Consider the following 15539-nt stretch of genomic DNA (forward strand, 5'->3'; position numbering starts at 1 on the left):
TAGATTGCCATGGTTCACAAGAATAGCTGGTGGATTGTATTGCCCTTAAGCATAATAAAAATAAAACAATTTAGATCTACCAGCAGGGAACAAATCACAAGTGAATAACAGAGATAGGAACTAGGGAAGGATGGGGAAGGAGCTTGCAATGGAGCCAGTGAATTTTGTGGTAAATTGTTTCGAGGGTCTCAAAAAATCTGTTCAGGAATAACAAATAAGTGGATGAATGAATCTACAGATGCAACTAAGATACAGTATCCCTTAAGATCTTTATAAAAGAGTTTTGGTTTGGTTTTTTATACAGTGATCCCATGTTTTTAATTAACAAAAGCAGGTCACAGTACCTTGGTACGCCTGGTGTCAAATTGATCCCTTTCAAAGAGGGAGGAGTTTTTATGACAGGAATTTTATTATTCCACACCAGCCATAAAGTTTTAAGTTAATTCTCATTTTAGAAAGCTTTCCTTAGATTCAGAGAAAGTTGTTTAATACCAAATTCCAAAAAATTATCATCAGTTTTGTATTAATTACTTCCATAGCATCTGAAAAGAAATTGTTTGAACTAGAAATGTTAGGCTGAGCCTTTTTTAAAATAACTATTAACAATGTCATGATAAATAAAGGGGGATACTGTGTCCGTATCAAAACAAAAGCTTTAACATCAAGAGCATGAATAAACTTACTTTAGCATCCTAAAACAAGACATGTCATGCAGCAGAAAAAAAAGCAGATAACAGTTAAGGCAGCCAACAAATTATTTTTCAACTGCTTTGCAAATATTTATTAGAAAAATAGTGTTGGTAAAACACAAAATTAAACACTTCAAACCTTGCAAATAACATCAGAATATTGTCTCTATCAGCCTTGACCATGTGGCACAAAATGATCAAGTTTACTATGATCATTCAGCTCGTGTATAAGGTGATTCAGCAGTGAAGGAACAAGCTATGATACTTTAAGTCAACTTCATTAGAAATCAGTCAGAGCTTGGAACAGGCATATTGAGATGGCTTCTAAAATCCAGAAGGAAATAAAAAATTGCAATAAAAAGGCAAGTTAAATCTGAAAACAAGATGCTTGGTGTATTAAAGATGTAGTGCTGGCTTGGTTTTTTTTCCCTCACAGATGCAATATTTAAATATTCTTAGAACTGCAGTGACCTAGACAAAGCCAGACAGGATGTCAGGATTAAAGATTTACATGTGTATTTTAACAAAACCCCAAAAGGAGGCACTGACTGAAGAAATGGCTGTGTAGCATTTCTAAAATAACTTTTTGTATTATATTCCCAGATTACTTTGTTGCATTCACTCTGGAAGACACACACCTCCCCTATCCACCAAGGTAAGGCATTTTACTCAAGAAATCCTATACTGTTAACTATGACACCAGAACTGAAGAGCATTCTACAAAAATACAACTTCTCAAGCATTTCAGGGTCTTAAAATATTTGAAATAAATTCACTTTTTAATTTTAAATTGATTGGACAGTAGTGGGCACTTATGAGTTACACCGGAGTGCAACAGGATATTTACAAAGTCACCTGAAAACAAGTTCTTTATAGCTGTGAAGAAATGCAGAGCAGTGCTGCCACTGTTTTTAGAGCAGTTTAGTGTTGTTGTTTTCACTGCCATTTCAAAGTCTGGGATGATTTTCAGCAGGCATAAACACTGCATTTCTTCAAGTAAATCAAGGTCACTAGCTAACCATTAAAAGCAACCTATTTCAAGGACACTAGCTACTGGTCCACAGATATATCACCCATAGAACTCAGACTTATTTTAATGTTTTTTATTACTAAAGCAGTAATCTTGAAACAGATGTGCCTTCCTCATCAACAATATAATCTCAAGGAACACCTAAAGGCTAATGTCTTTTGCTAGAAGAATAAATTCATTAAGTATTACCTTTAAGAAACAAATAGAATGAATTATGTTTTGTTCACATTATTTGTTTTACTAAGTGTCAAACATTTTATCCAATTCTTAGGTAAAACATTCTGCAGTGCTATATACTACCTGCAGCTCAGAATCACCCAAGGCAAACAACAAATTTGAAATATCAGAACACAGATGAGGAAAAAAGTCATTCACATGAGACAAAAGTGCATGCAATACTTTATTTCAAACATGCCAGAAAAGCTAATTCATTACCTAGTCATTTAGAAGCAAGCAGCTGTATACAGATAACAAGAAAAACAGCATCTCATTACAGCTCAATGCACAGCATTTTAAGCCAACAGGCATGAAATAATGCAGGCTAAAGCAGCATTAACCAGACATCCAAACACATTGTTAATGTCTTACAGAAAAAAGGCAAACTTGGAAATGGAAAACCACTCCTATGATCTTGTTTTCTAAGATTTCAGAATGCTGCAAATCCAATCCAAATCTTTTGTCTAATCCCCTAAATCTCCCATTTTTTTGTCAGTTTAACATTTGGAAGGTAGTGCATTACCACATATAGTACAGGGAACTAGCTTGTTTGTGGTTTATTTTAGTAACTGCCTCCTTGATAATTCATGGAAACAATTTTCAGAATCAGCCCTGGTTTTAGGTTACAAGCAGGATGCATTACATGCCCTCTCACTGCCCACTTTTCAACTGAATGCATTTATATTTCCCTTTGTGGCAGTTCTCCCATACACAAGGCAGCCTGCATTTAAAACTGGAAATGCCAATTTAAGAAGGCATATTGCAAGAATACTGTTAACGGACTTGGATCTTTCCAACCCTAATCATTAATGGCTGGACTCAATAGGCTAAGAGGTCTTTTCCAACCTTAATGTTTCTATGATTCCATTATTCATTTGTCAAGCAATGGTATTGTACTCTCTTTCAGTGGCAGTAACTTAAATTACTCACAAGAGCATTCTGCACACTTAAATACTAATGTTTTAATTTCAGATTTACCCATCATTCTCTTTGACCTAATCAATTCTGCCCCTCTCCTTTTTGTAAGGTCAGTCACACTTTTTGTACCAGTCTTCAGAAAGGGATAGTGTTATTTGCACCTTTAATTAAGATGCATGGTCTACACAGAATTTAATTCAGCATCATTTAATACTTGTGTGTATACACATGTCACATGATACTTCTCCTTCACTACTTTCTCTGTAAGTCTTAATTTAAGAGTATGTTTAAATACCACCAGAACCTATTTAAAAGATAAATGTGGGTTGAGCAAAGTTACAATATAGGTATTGCAGTATATAGATGTTTAGCTCAGAAAATGCTACAGAACTCTTAAGCATAAGACTTCAACCTTACACACAATAAAAAAGTTAAACCATATGGCAACAAGCACAAGTTTTGTTGAAATGAGACATGTGAAGAGACAACACTGTAAAACAGAGGGGGAAGAGGAAAGTACAACAGCAGAGAATGGTTGTGGCATTCTACTAGATTCAGGATGACTGGATTCAGCAAGCTGATGATAATGTTCTGTCATGAGTAAGTCACAGGTCTATCTCCTCTGAAATTCTGCATGCATGATGAATGAAGCCATTTAGTACACTGGTACATTAAAGTATTCATGACGTGGCTACAAAAGAAATGTACATATTCTTATACATAATAGAAAGGTGGACAGATATGCAAGAAAACAAAAATATTACCTTGCTATTGTATCTCTGACATTAAAAGGACATTTGATACAGAAATACAATATTGTATTTTTGACTACTCTAGATGTCCAGGGGGTGAGGGTAGTGGACAGAATCACTGTTTTACCCCCCCCATACTTGCATACTGTGTCCAACAACAGACAGAAAAACTTTGTATCATAAATACTTTTATTACATAAGCTCAGAGCTTCCTCTTAGCCAAAAAAAGTTTGAAGCTCCAGAGATGGGCCACCCCATCTATTACTTGTCTCTGCATCAGGCATTGACTGTTGGCTTCTGTCAGGGACAGGCACTGAGCTAAGTGGCATCTGACATCACCCACCACATCTGCTCTAATAAAACACACATTCAGAGGTACCAGGCCTCCAGAACATGGCTCTGAACACACCATTCCAGGGTAGTGCAGTGGTGGCATTACTGGTGACAAAAATTCCTTTTTTGAAATTCAGAGAGTCTGTTTAGAAAAATGGAGGCCTCTGATACACCTCTCAAAGCAAGCAAAGTTTTCTTTGCTTTTGGATTATGCTGCTGAACTCAACACACTCTTATATGAATGGCATGAACATTAGTATTCAATTTGCTGAAAGATGAGCTAGAAAGAAAGCAACACTCAATAATGCAGTCACAGTAATTGAGGAGCATCAGTCCCATATATGCAGAATTAACTTTTTCTGGGATGAAAACACACGAAACTCAACTCTCTGCATGTCAGTTTTCATCTTTGATCCTGTAACAATTACAATCTTCAATCTATTTTTGTATCCCACTTCCCAGAATGACAAAAGTTTTAAAACAGAACTGAGAAGAGTTCCCACGGACTTCTAAAACTGTCTCCTCTGTGCCATCTCATTTTATTTGCATGTCCAAGCTTGCATGTTTTAAATTCTATTCTCAAATCACAAAAAAGCACAACAAAAATATTCCAGAAGCTGCACAGTTTTTTATACTGTTTTTCCGTATCAGTAATATGAAGACCATGTCACAGTAGTTTAAATTACTTTGACAAGCTAACTACAAATCCAGAAGTTCACAAAATAATAGCACCTATATAACTCTGTGACAGTTATAAATAGGTTATATGATGCATGCTATAATTTTTAGATTGAAAAGAATTTGGTATATAATAAAAAATTACAAATGCAAATTTCAACACTTAACACCTCTCACGTGGACTAAGTAGAAATCATCAGTCTACATTAAAAACAAAATGCTGAGGCATTTTCCTAACTGGAAAAGGCATTGCATGGTAATAGTGTATGTTATTAGGGAGTTTTGACTAAAAAGAATAAAGTACTAAACTTAGAATTCCCACAGACAAATACTCCCAGAAAGATCCCTAGGGAAAACTTCTGCTTTACTTACACTGGTGACTGTTCATGAGAAGACAACTGAAGAACAGGCATACTGTAATAATCTAAAATGCCCAACTTCAATCTGGGTTATATATGAGTACACGATTCCCCTCTTCCTTGAAAAAAACTCATGTGTTCCAGTGTTTACCATTGGAAATGTGGAGCCATCAAAGTTGGAGTCTTCACTGAAATGTCTTTCAAATCTCCTAACAGATTTCTCCTTAACTTTACATTAGCTCTCTGGACAGAAAGAACAATAGCAGCTCATTCTTTTTTATGAAGCTGACTGCAACCCACTGTTGTATTAAAGGATTTTGTGTGTACACATTCTTAGGCATCCTCTTTGGCCTGGAAACACTGACCATGTCCCATTTTACATATCTGTAAACATCAACAAATAAGGCCGTGGCAGTGCTCACTTCATGTGAGCAAGTCCTTTCCCAATTTGCACAGACCCATAGTCTGGGTTATTCCCCACCCTGATTGTATTTTCAATGGTTTATACCTCGAGGAATTTGCTGTCTTTGATGTTAAAATCGTGGTACACAAAATTAGATGATTGACTCACATTACTATTGTGAGATCAGTGCCTCATCTTCACAGAAACTTATGGTTTACTGATAAACAAGACAGATGGTCAGACAACAATAGGAAGAATGTGTTTATTTCACTCCGATTTGGTTTACAGAATGTGTAAACATCAGCTGCAACTAGACTAGCAATAAACTGACCCTGTAGAAGTGAACCTGAAGGATTCAGTGGAAGACAACAGTAATGGAGACACAAAGTGATAACACAGCAATATTGAGGACAACTGGTGTTCCAGTGAGGCCTCTGTACCCACCAAGGACACCCAGGACCATCCCACACAAGGGTCTGGCACTGTGGGCAGCCTGACAAGCAACCAAAAGGAAAACGAAGTTTTGACAAATTGTTTGCCATCACAGAACTACAGCACCTCACAAGTTTCAACTCTGACTGAACTTTTTTTGTGCCTCCCCACTACACTGTCTCCAGAGCAGCTAGCCTGGTCTGAACACCAGAAAAGACAACATGGGGAAGGGACAGTTGTCAAATTCCACAACCAATATCTACACTACCTTGCTTTCCTTTGGTGGGAATGTACAGACCTCAAGGACATGCTTCACAGGCTCAGATGTTGTTTAAGATAACAATTTAGATCTAATATAAACTTATTGTTATAAGTTTATAACTTAGTTGATCTAGAAGCTAGGGAAGAGACAATAGTATCCTTACAGTACAATGTAAGGGCAAACTAACATGAAATACACCTCTGAAAAATCATCACATAAAACTGGCTGTAAACCATTTATCTGACTTTAACACAAAGGTCTTAGATCCTAGTACTGCCAGAAAAGTAATAACTCTACAACACAATCTGCACATTGTGGAATTGCAGTATTTTAAAAGTTACTAGAATTAATCTTCTTCAAAACGACATCTGTGTTGACAACTCATTTTAAAAAGTTAATAATACTCTCTGAAATTGTCAGCCTGAGTCATTGGAAATTTTTTAAATTAGAAAAATGGTAGAGTTGATCTGAGCAAACAGAACTATTTAGCCAGTCCAACCCAACTGACATTTTCTCAGCCAACTCTGTCATGACCCAAACTAATTAAAAATCATAGCTAAAATAAAATTAGAAAGGACTTAATTTGATCCAGTCCCCCTAACAGTATACCTATAACTTTCCTGAGAGATATTTCATCTATTAAAGGCATCTAGTGATGCCATTTTATTGTGCCTCAGGCAATCTACTTAAATGCTAAATTGTCATCTCCACTGGAAAATTTGCCTAACATCTACCTTGAATTATTTACTTGCTGCAATTTAAGGTATTTTAAGTCTGTAGTGGACAAAAAACCTGTGCTATTTACTCAGGCAAGACAGAGAAAAGAAATTCTTTATGTCTATACCAAACTGTCTCAAGTTCAGCGTGTTGCAGGGCTGCCATTTCACTGATGACATCTCATAGCAGCGACACAGATTTCATCAACACTTTGCTCAACTTCTTTTCCAAGGAAAGTTTGCTTAGGTTATTATTTTAACTTCTTTCCCATCAAACCCAGCACAAAGTCTGTGAAGGCAAGCCATGTTCAACTGCACACAAAAATTACAATTGCCACCATTTGATAAAGACTTGGCTTTCTTCCTCATTTAGCACCTAACAAAACCCTAGCTCAAACAACATACAAGATGGGGGTCCATGGAGTGCATGAAAGTTTGGGAAAAATTCTATAGAAGCAGGCTATGGGGAAATCAAGGGCAGAGGCTGAGGACTTATGTTTAGAAACGTGAAGTTTTTACAGTAGGAAGAAATTCACGTTTAACAAGCACTTCCTCAGCAATGTTTCAAAAGCAATTACTTTTTCACTCTACTTCTGAATCATTATTAGGCAATATTTCTAATGAACGGCTGCTTTAGGAAATTGCTGCTGTTCACTTGCCTTTTCAAGGATTTCAAAACAGGAGAGTACCTGTTTCCCAATCTTTGGTTAGCTAACTGTTCAGAGACTTCTGTTAGAAAAATGGGTTTGGGTTGGAAGGGATATTTTAGATCATTTAGTTCCAACTCTTGTGTCATAGGCAGACACATTCCAATAGGCCAGGTTGCTCAGGGCACATCTAGTCTGGCCTTAGTATTTCCCACTAGGGCATTTTTATTACAAAATTCTAGTTTTATTTTCAAAGAAGACCCAAGTGTTATCTCAGAGAACCTAGAAACACTTACAAACATCTTCAAAGACAAGTATTAACTATAATGCTCTTACAAAAGAAGAACAAAAACCAAAAAAACCTACACGCAAACAAATAAAAAGAATGCTTCATCAACTCCTAGTCAAGATCTTGTCTGCAGCTTTCTATACAGAGAAAACAAAAAATCTTCAAGATTTTTTTCAAACCAGTCAACAGAATTCTCAACTAGAATATGAAACAGCAAGTTGTCCAGCAAATATTATTCAGCAAAACACCCAAGCATATGCACAGACCAGCTCTAAAACATCACCTCAACAGAGCAGAGCAGAAGGGTATGAGAGCAGTGCCTGCCTCTCTCCCAGAAGCACTGCAAAGATCAGCTGAAGCTCTGGGCACTGTAACCCGGTAATAGCAGGTGCTTCCTGCCTCTGAGCTGCTGCTCTGATCTGCCAGCTCAGAGGTGATAATCGCTCTGGGGCTCTCCTCCACATGTGCCAATCAGTTGCTATGCAGCGAGCCAGGAACAATCGAGAGTCAGCCTTCAGCAGGAAGGATGGTTCTGAGAATCCGTCAGAGGCTCCACCTCGCCACCACAAAAACACAAATGCTTTGAGCACATATTACGGCTGAACACTTTGTATTGTGAAGTTAGAGCCAAAATTATTAAAAAAAAAAATCACTGAGCTTCCCATCAGATAATCTGACAGTGTCTGGATGTTTGGCAAACTGTCAAACTAGGCACATAAGGATTCATTAATGCTTTCTTTCAGCACTGCAGATACAGGTTTGCATCACTTATTCTCCTTTGCTCAAGGAAGCATTTCTTAAACTGCAGGACTGCTATCTTTGAAAAGCTGACCAGAATATACTGCTGCAACAAGCCATGTCACGTCCAATACTATTCAGCTTCCATGGCAATGGCATTTAAGCATCTCCCTTCCTGGCACTGCAGCACTCTGCATTCTTACAATTGTTTGGACAAATGTTTGCAGGCACAAGTTGTAAACACAGAAAAGAAAAGCTGCTGACTATATGTTTTTTAAAATAAACAATTTGAATTGGATCAGTTTAAATGGATCTGAAATCCAGTTCTAGAATTGTTGTATAAATAGCTTTTCTGGCACAAGGAAAGAGGGAGAGAAAGGACAGCTGAAAACTCCCAAAGTCAATACTGCTGCTGAAGCTCCTCACTACACTCATGACTCAGGCCAACAGCAGGGGTGCAGCACATGACAAGTAAGTTAGACCCTACCTCTGCAGGCTGACTTGGGGGTTCACAGCAGACAGTGAGTCAGGACAAGATGTGTGGAACACTTGCTTTTTAAAGCACTTACATATTGTGATTCTTTAAAAAACAGGACATAATTTAAACTGTACTATCAACTTTAGCAAAGTCCTGGTTTGCCAAAAGCAGCTGCTTTTTACTTCCCTTTTCAATGCCACCGGTTTTCTCCTCCTGGCACTTCCCTCATGCTCCCTCTACATGAGCTCAAGTTTTGGCTAACAAGCTAGGAGCCCCAGAACCACAGGGCAAGCAGATCAACACAAAGGTGGGAGTGAGAATAGACCCAGCTTTCTCAACAACAGTCACTGTCAGCATGAGTTTGGGTGATGAGCATCATGCATCCCGACTCAACACCATGACTTTACCACTGTAAAAATGCTCTCCGTAGAAAGCATAATTTCTACATGGAACAATTTGAATGTATATCAAGATTTCATGTGGTTTTTCAGTATTATGCAAGGCTTACTATAAATTTCACCACATTCTCTATGAAACCAACTACTTCTGAATATGTGGCTTATTACAACTGCCACATGGAACATGTAGTACTCAACACCCTAGATTACAGAAAATCTCTCTAAAAGAGAAAACAAAAAAAACAAGTTCTACTCATTCTAGGCTTGGTTACGTCTCAGAGTAACAAGGATTAAAGTAATTTAAAGTTGTATAACCAATTAGTTAAACATCAGGTTAATCCAAACACCCAAGCTCTGAGCCAAACTCCTCCCCTTGCCCTAGGCAACCTCCTTTACCTCAGGAGATCTTTCTCTAACCCAGATGATCTTCATTCCTACACACAAACTGCAGCACCTTACTGCAGGCTAACTATTCCCCATCTCTGATTATGTGCAACCATCTATCTGTCCCTCTCCACTCAGCCCAGCAGATGCCATTTCTATTTCTCCATATTCTGAGGAACCTCAACAACCTTGTAAATTAGGATCTGAACACAGCAACTATTCCTTCACTCCTTCCAAGGAACAGTACAGGCCAAGAAGTAGCATTCCATGGGCATCAGATAATACAACTGTGTTTAATTTAATGGGGACAAAGCACATTTCTTCAAGCAAAACTATGCCCACACACAGAGATCTCCCAGGGAAATATTGTAGGCAAGTAAACTGGAGTCACACAGTTATCTAGGCCTGATTTGTATGTGTCAGAATTGGTCTTTGTAGCCATCTGAGACACAAAAAAAAAAGATTAGGATTCCTAAGCTCTGTTCACAGCACAGGTGCTGAACAATGTAGGTAGCTTTTTAAAGTTCTAATCACAAGGAAAGTTTTACAAACACAGTTTCAATTCTAACCTCACCATAAGAATCACACTCTTTGTACATGAACTTGTTATCATGAAGAGCACAGAAAAAGCAATAAAATTGGGGGGGAAATGTAGAAAGTATCAAGCTTGAGCACTTAAGTCTTCTATGGCTCTATCATATACTAGGAAACTCTTAAATGGTAAAAATACCCATACACCAGCTCTGAATTTGGTTTTCAACATATTAGAAATATTTTTGCCTACTACATTTGTTTTATCTGGAAACTAAATCCTGGTATTTATAAAGCTACATATGAAATTAGATCTGTTACCACAGTTCCACAGTACAAAAGCCAATCTGTTTACTGAACTACTTGTTTATCATTATATCAAATAAGTAGCAGACTAATTAAGTTTTTCCTAGCAAATCATTTTTGTGTATGTTTTAAACTTGCTTTATGCAAATTAAAATCTTACCTTTATTAGTAGGACTGCCACAACGTATTCCACTTATGCTTTGGACAAAAATATGTTGCAATGCACTATATATGCAAATAAGCTTTGTTCTGTCATGCAGCATCCGGCATTTTGATACACAGTCAATTGCAGCAGCACCCAATCTTTTTAGGGCCCATTTTCTTTGCATAGCAGATGTAAACAGCTCATTTTCCAATAAATACATGTTCATATGGGCTGATTGTAAGTAAACAAAGCCAAACATCTGTTTAGTTATTAGCTTTGGTATCCATTTCTCTAACTTGCATTATCCCACTTAATTACCAACACCAAAGAAAGCCAGTAGAAGTCAGAGATTTCAAGTTGATGCGGTTAGTATGTAAAAGAAAAATAAAAGGAAACACTCAAAGCACTCTTCAAAGACCATCATGCAAGTGTTGCAGAAAGTTAAGCCCATCACCCATTTTCTGTTTACCCTTGCAAGGACTTAATTACACGTGCAGCACTCTTTGCATAGCACCCATTTAATCCATGCCACCAAAATGGTAAACTTGGTAGTTACCAATCATTTAGATGGGGTCAAAAGGGCTAATGCCTTAGATTGCTCTTAATCATAAGATATCCTCAGACAAACCTCCCCAGTCTTCATTCTGGCTCTACAAACAAAATCAAGCAGCAGTGAAAATGTAGTATCAACTACTAAATGAAAAAAAAAAGGCAAATAAAAACTCAACATCCACCCAATCATGTACAGCTTATTTACATTTAAAATAAGACTTAAAAATATTCTAAACAATATACAAAAGTAAATTCAGTTATTTCACTTAAATCTGTTTCAGCTGTTATTCTTTAGATTAATACTATTTCAAGAGGTTTTCCTAAAAGTCCACTGTTAAGAAAGCAAATACAATTGCACCAGAAGAAAACATCTATTCAAAGATTTCAAGGAGACGCATCAGAAAAACTCTGAAGTTTACTTTTCATTTCTCAACCGGGTACAGAATACTGGTACCTTAAAAGAGTATGTTGTAAAGACTTCTTTAGAAAGCTTCAGTTGTGCATGAAGGAATTTTAATTCAAAGATTTTACTTTTTTAAAGAGCAGTTGTTCATTACTGGAACAGATTAAAAGCATAATAGAATACAAAATTTACATATATTTCACTCAGTGATTAACTGTCACACAGTATTATTATTAACATAAATAATAAGACTTGTTTCATGAAGAAGTTTCATTCAACCTATCATCTTTGAAGTAATGTAACAATTTAATTCAAAATTCATATTTATTAAGTCACCATTGTTACTTGCTGAGTAGTCACTTTCATGTTGTATTACTTAGTGCAAAAAGTTCAACATTTTCACTTGAATCAATCCATCTGTTAATCAAACATACTTAGAATTCTCAAAGAGTTGTGAACAATAGGTCTTCTCAGATTATTTTTTGCCTTTTAATATCAAATTTTCAGCCTTTATAGAACATAATATACACACTTTTATTGTATCTTGATATCCATCACCAGAACTACTACTGTTTCTAGACAGCTTGGCAACAAAAAATATAGCTTCTCCTTTAAAAATAAATAAAAGCCCTAAAACATACCAGCAACGTGCCCCAACATCTGTACAACACACAGAGAAGACCACAAAGAAATGAGAATCTAAAACCAAACACAACAGGATGCCTCCTGGGGACATTTGTACTCATTTCACCTAATATTCTCTGGCACTCTAAGACCATCTCACAGGTAGTGAGAATTCTAGGAAAGGGTAGTAGCACTGCAACATGATACATCATCTCAGACAACAAAGTAAAAATGGAATTTTCTCCTCACAATCTCAAGATCCAAACATCAACATTGATCTTTTCAACATCCTGCCACATCCAATGAACTTGTTCTATTAAAATGCAGATTAATGTGAGCATTCAGAAAGAGCACCTGATTTTGAAAATAAGATACTCCTTACTCCTGAGCAGCTTCTGCAATTGTTCACTGGATTTACTATGCTAATTGATGAGCAGCACATGACTAAACTCCTGAAAACAGCTATGGCACATGCAGCAGTGCTAAAATTCTCATTGCATCACCCTGACACAGTGCTTCTATTGCTGAGAACAGGACAATGTCTCTGGAAAAGAATCTATCAGTTGAATGTACAGAATAAATACATCCTTATTAGAATTATAATCTACAAAAAGTTCAGTGTATTGTTAATATACCCTCAACAGTGCTACAAGAATTGCTTATATCAACAAATGATCAAGTTCACAGTTTGCAAACTGATCAGTAATGGCATTCACATCAGAGAGGGTACTGGATAGTTAGGAGACAGCAAGGACTGCCTATGCTAATTTGTCTTTTTTTTAGTTGAAACTTTCTGATGTTTCAATTTGCAAAGCTAAATGAATGCATATTTAACACTTATGAAAGACTTCTTCAACTTGTTGAGTCTTAACATCTTCTAATTTTGATTTCTTTGATGTAATAGAATTAGTCACATCTTACATACATACACACTTGAAGAAACAACAAAAAAAAATCAGACTGAGCAAGGGAAAAGCTCAAAGCATAGTAATGCTAACTTCCTGGATACTCTGCCGCTTTTTCAAGAAGATATTTAAATCTTAAAATGTTAACCTCCTCTTCCCCCATTACTATTTGGGAAAAAGAGATGCAGGTTCTACTGTTCATTTTCTAGAATATTTTCTATTGCTTTAAACATGAAAGTGTAATTTGGTCAGTATTTACAGGAAAGCCTACTCTGCAATGCAAGGAGGACAGTTTAAAATTATCTATTAAAAATACAGAAATATCAAGGTTTACAGACCTGTCTGCTACAATTAAATTCAGAAACCTTTAGAGGTTTGTTCCTAAGAGCTGCATGCAACTCTCCAGGTGGGGTCTCACCAGGGCAGGGCAGAAGGGCAGAATGCTCTCCCCTGACCTGCTACTGATGCAGCCCTGGGCAGAACTGGCTTTCTGGGCTGCACACACACATTGCCAGGTCATGTCCAACCTCTCATCCATCAACACCCCCAAATCCCTCTCAGCTGCTCTTGACCTGTTTCACCCTCCAGCCTGTAGAGATACCAGGGATTGCCTTGAGCCAGGTGCAGCATCTTGTACTTGATCTTGTGGAACTTGCTGGGATTCCTAGGGGCCCACTTCTCCAGCTTTGCCATCCAGGTCCCTCTGGATGGCGTCCCATCCTTCACGAGTGTCAACTGCACCACTCGGCTTGGTGTCACCTGCCAATTTATTGAGGGTGCACTCAATCCCTCTATGTCACTAACCAAGATATCAAACAGCACTGGTCCCATTGCTGACCCCTGAGGAACACCACTGAAATGCATCAGGACCCCGAGCCATTGACTCCTATCCTTTGGATGTAACTGTCCCATCAAATCCACCCCTCTTGAATTTAGAGAGAGCAATGCTATGGGGAACTGTGCCCAGATAAATGACATCTGTAGCCCTCCCCTGGCCCACTGACAGAGTTGCTGCATTATAAAAGGCCAGCCCAGAGAAGGGGTTGGCAGGACTTGCCCTTGGTGGAGCCACGCTGGCTTCCACGTGCCCTAGCACAGCTCCTAAGAGGATCTGGTCCATGATCCTTCCAGGTATGGACAGAAGTCAGGATGACAGCTTGGTAGTTTCCAGTCCTCCTTTCTACCCTTTTTGAAATGGGTACAAAGCTTCCCTCTTCCCAGTCACCAGGGACTGCCTCTGATTGCCATGACTTTTTTGAGTGTCATGCAGAGTGCCAAACACTCTAACAGCACTGTAACCCCTTTCTTCTATAAATACATCTCCAGAGACTCAGTTCTGAAACGCATTTTACAAAAGCATCAGCTACCAAAACACTACAACCTGTTCTTCTGTGAGTTGGGAGGGATTCCAAATCCATAAAAATCATAGCTATTTCCTAATCCCTAAATAATTAACTAAAAATCTATCATTTCTCATTCACAGTAACTCTCATAGGTCGATATATATATATGTATCTTCTAAAATGTAAATGTAGATCATTATCTGTGCCTAAAATCAAGCAGATGCATGTCTTAAAATTGCAGTGACCAACTGATCAACAAAGCTGACCACCTGAAAGTGAGACTGAAGTTATATGTGAAGAGAAGATGGCAGTCAAGGCAGTTGGATCTCCATGATAATAAAGACTTCATTATTCATTCTTGTTTCACATTCAGGGGAACACAGGGACAGCCAAGGCAAATAATGCCACTGCCAACTGAGGAAGGCAGTCCATTTCAACAGTTCATATTTAAGAAAAAACATTAAGTGAAGACTGAATTAATTGCATTCATTGTGGTCAGTTTCTCAGGCAAATGGTAATAAAAAGATGCTTACAAAGGCTGTTTCCTAAATCAAACAAAATCCCTTATACTCACTCCCACCCACTGGAGGCATAAATATAAGAATTTTAACAGTGCTAATGACAAAATGAAGGAGTTTTGGCACATCTCAAGAACAACCTAATATCTACTATTATGCATACTTTCAAACCTATGGTTTCCAATAAGCACATTTCATCTCTAATAAGAAAATTCTCATAGCATATGCAGGAAATTCACCAGAGTTTCATTTCCAAAGATGCTCATTCTAAACCCAAAAGCTTAAATCCATGCAGCAACCCTAAGCATCTGAGGCAAGTCAGCCAGCATGAACACTGTCAGCACCCTTCTGGATATAGGATGAGGCAAGGGTTTGAAAGCAAAGAAAATAAGGTTAATTGATAGCTTATCTCTTATTCTTCATGTGGAAGGACTAGTAAATACTGCCTGAGGCCAAACTGCAAGAGCCTAAGAAAAAAAACATTCACATA

At 37.6% G+C, this 15539-nt stretch overlaps 1 protein-coding gene across 5 annotated transcripts in view; it reads right to left on the reverse strand.

Moving 5' to 3' along the window:
- The window catches only part of AP1S2 (adaptor related protein complex 1 subunit sigma 2), a 30791-nt gene that overhangs the window by 2095 nt on the left and 13157 nt on the right, over window positions 1-15539 (reverse strand). Inside the window, exons 5-6 of one of the 5 annotated variants that reach the window (XM_059493709.1) lie at window positions 11261-11354; window positions 10752-10935 (exon numbers count right to left, since the gene is read on the reverse strand). The exons of 2 other annotated variants lie outside the window; for them this stretch is intronic. In XM_059493709.1, coding sequence (XP_059349692.1) covers window positions 11310-11354 — 45 coding nt within the window. In that variant the 3' untranslated portion in view covers window positions 10752-10935; window positions 11261-11309. Of the gene's footprint in view, window positions 1-2106; window positions 3545-10751; window positions 10936-11260; window positions 11355-15539 lie in introns of those variants that run through there. 2 more of the 5 variants (XM_059493708.1, XM_059493710.1) reach the window with 2 other exon arrangements.

The sequence above is a fragment of the Ammospiza nelsoni genome, chromosome 2 (genome assembly GCF_027579445.1).
Source record: "Ammospiza nelsoni isolate bAmmNel1 chromosome 2, bAmmNel1.pri, whole genome shotgun sequence".
NCBI classification, from domain to species: domain Eukaryota; kingdom Metazoa; phylum Chordata; class Aves; order Passeriformes; family Passerellidae; genus Ammospiza; species Ammospiza nelsoni.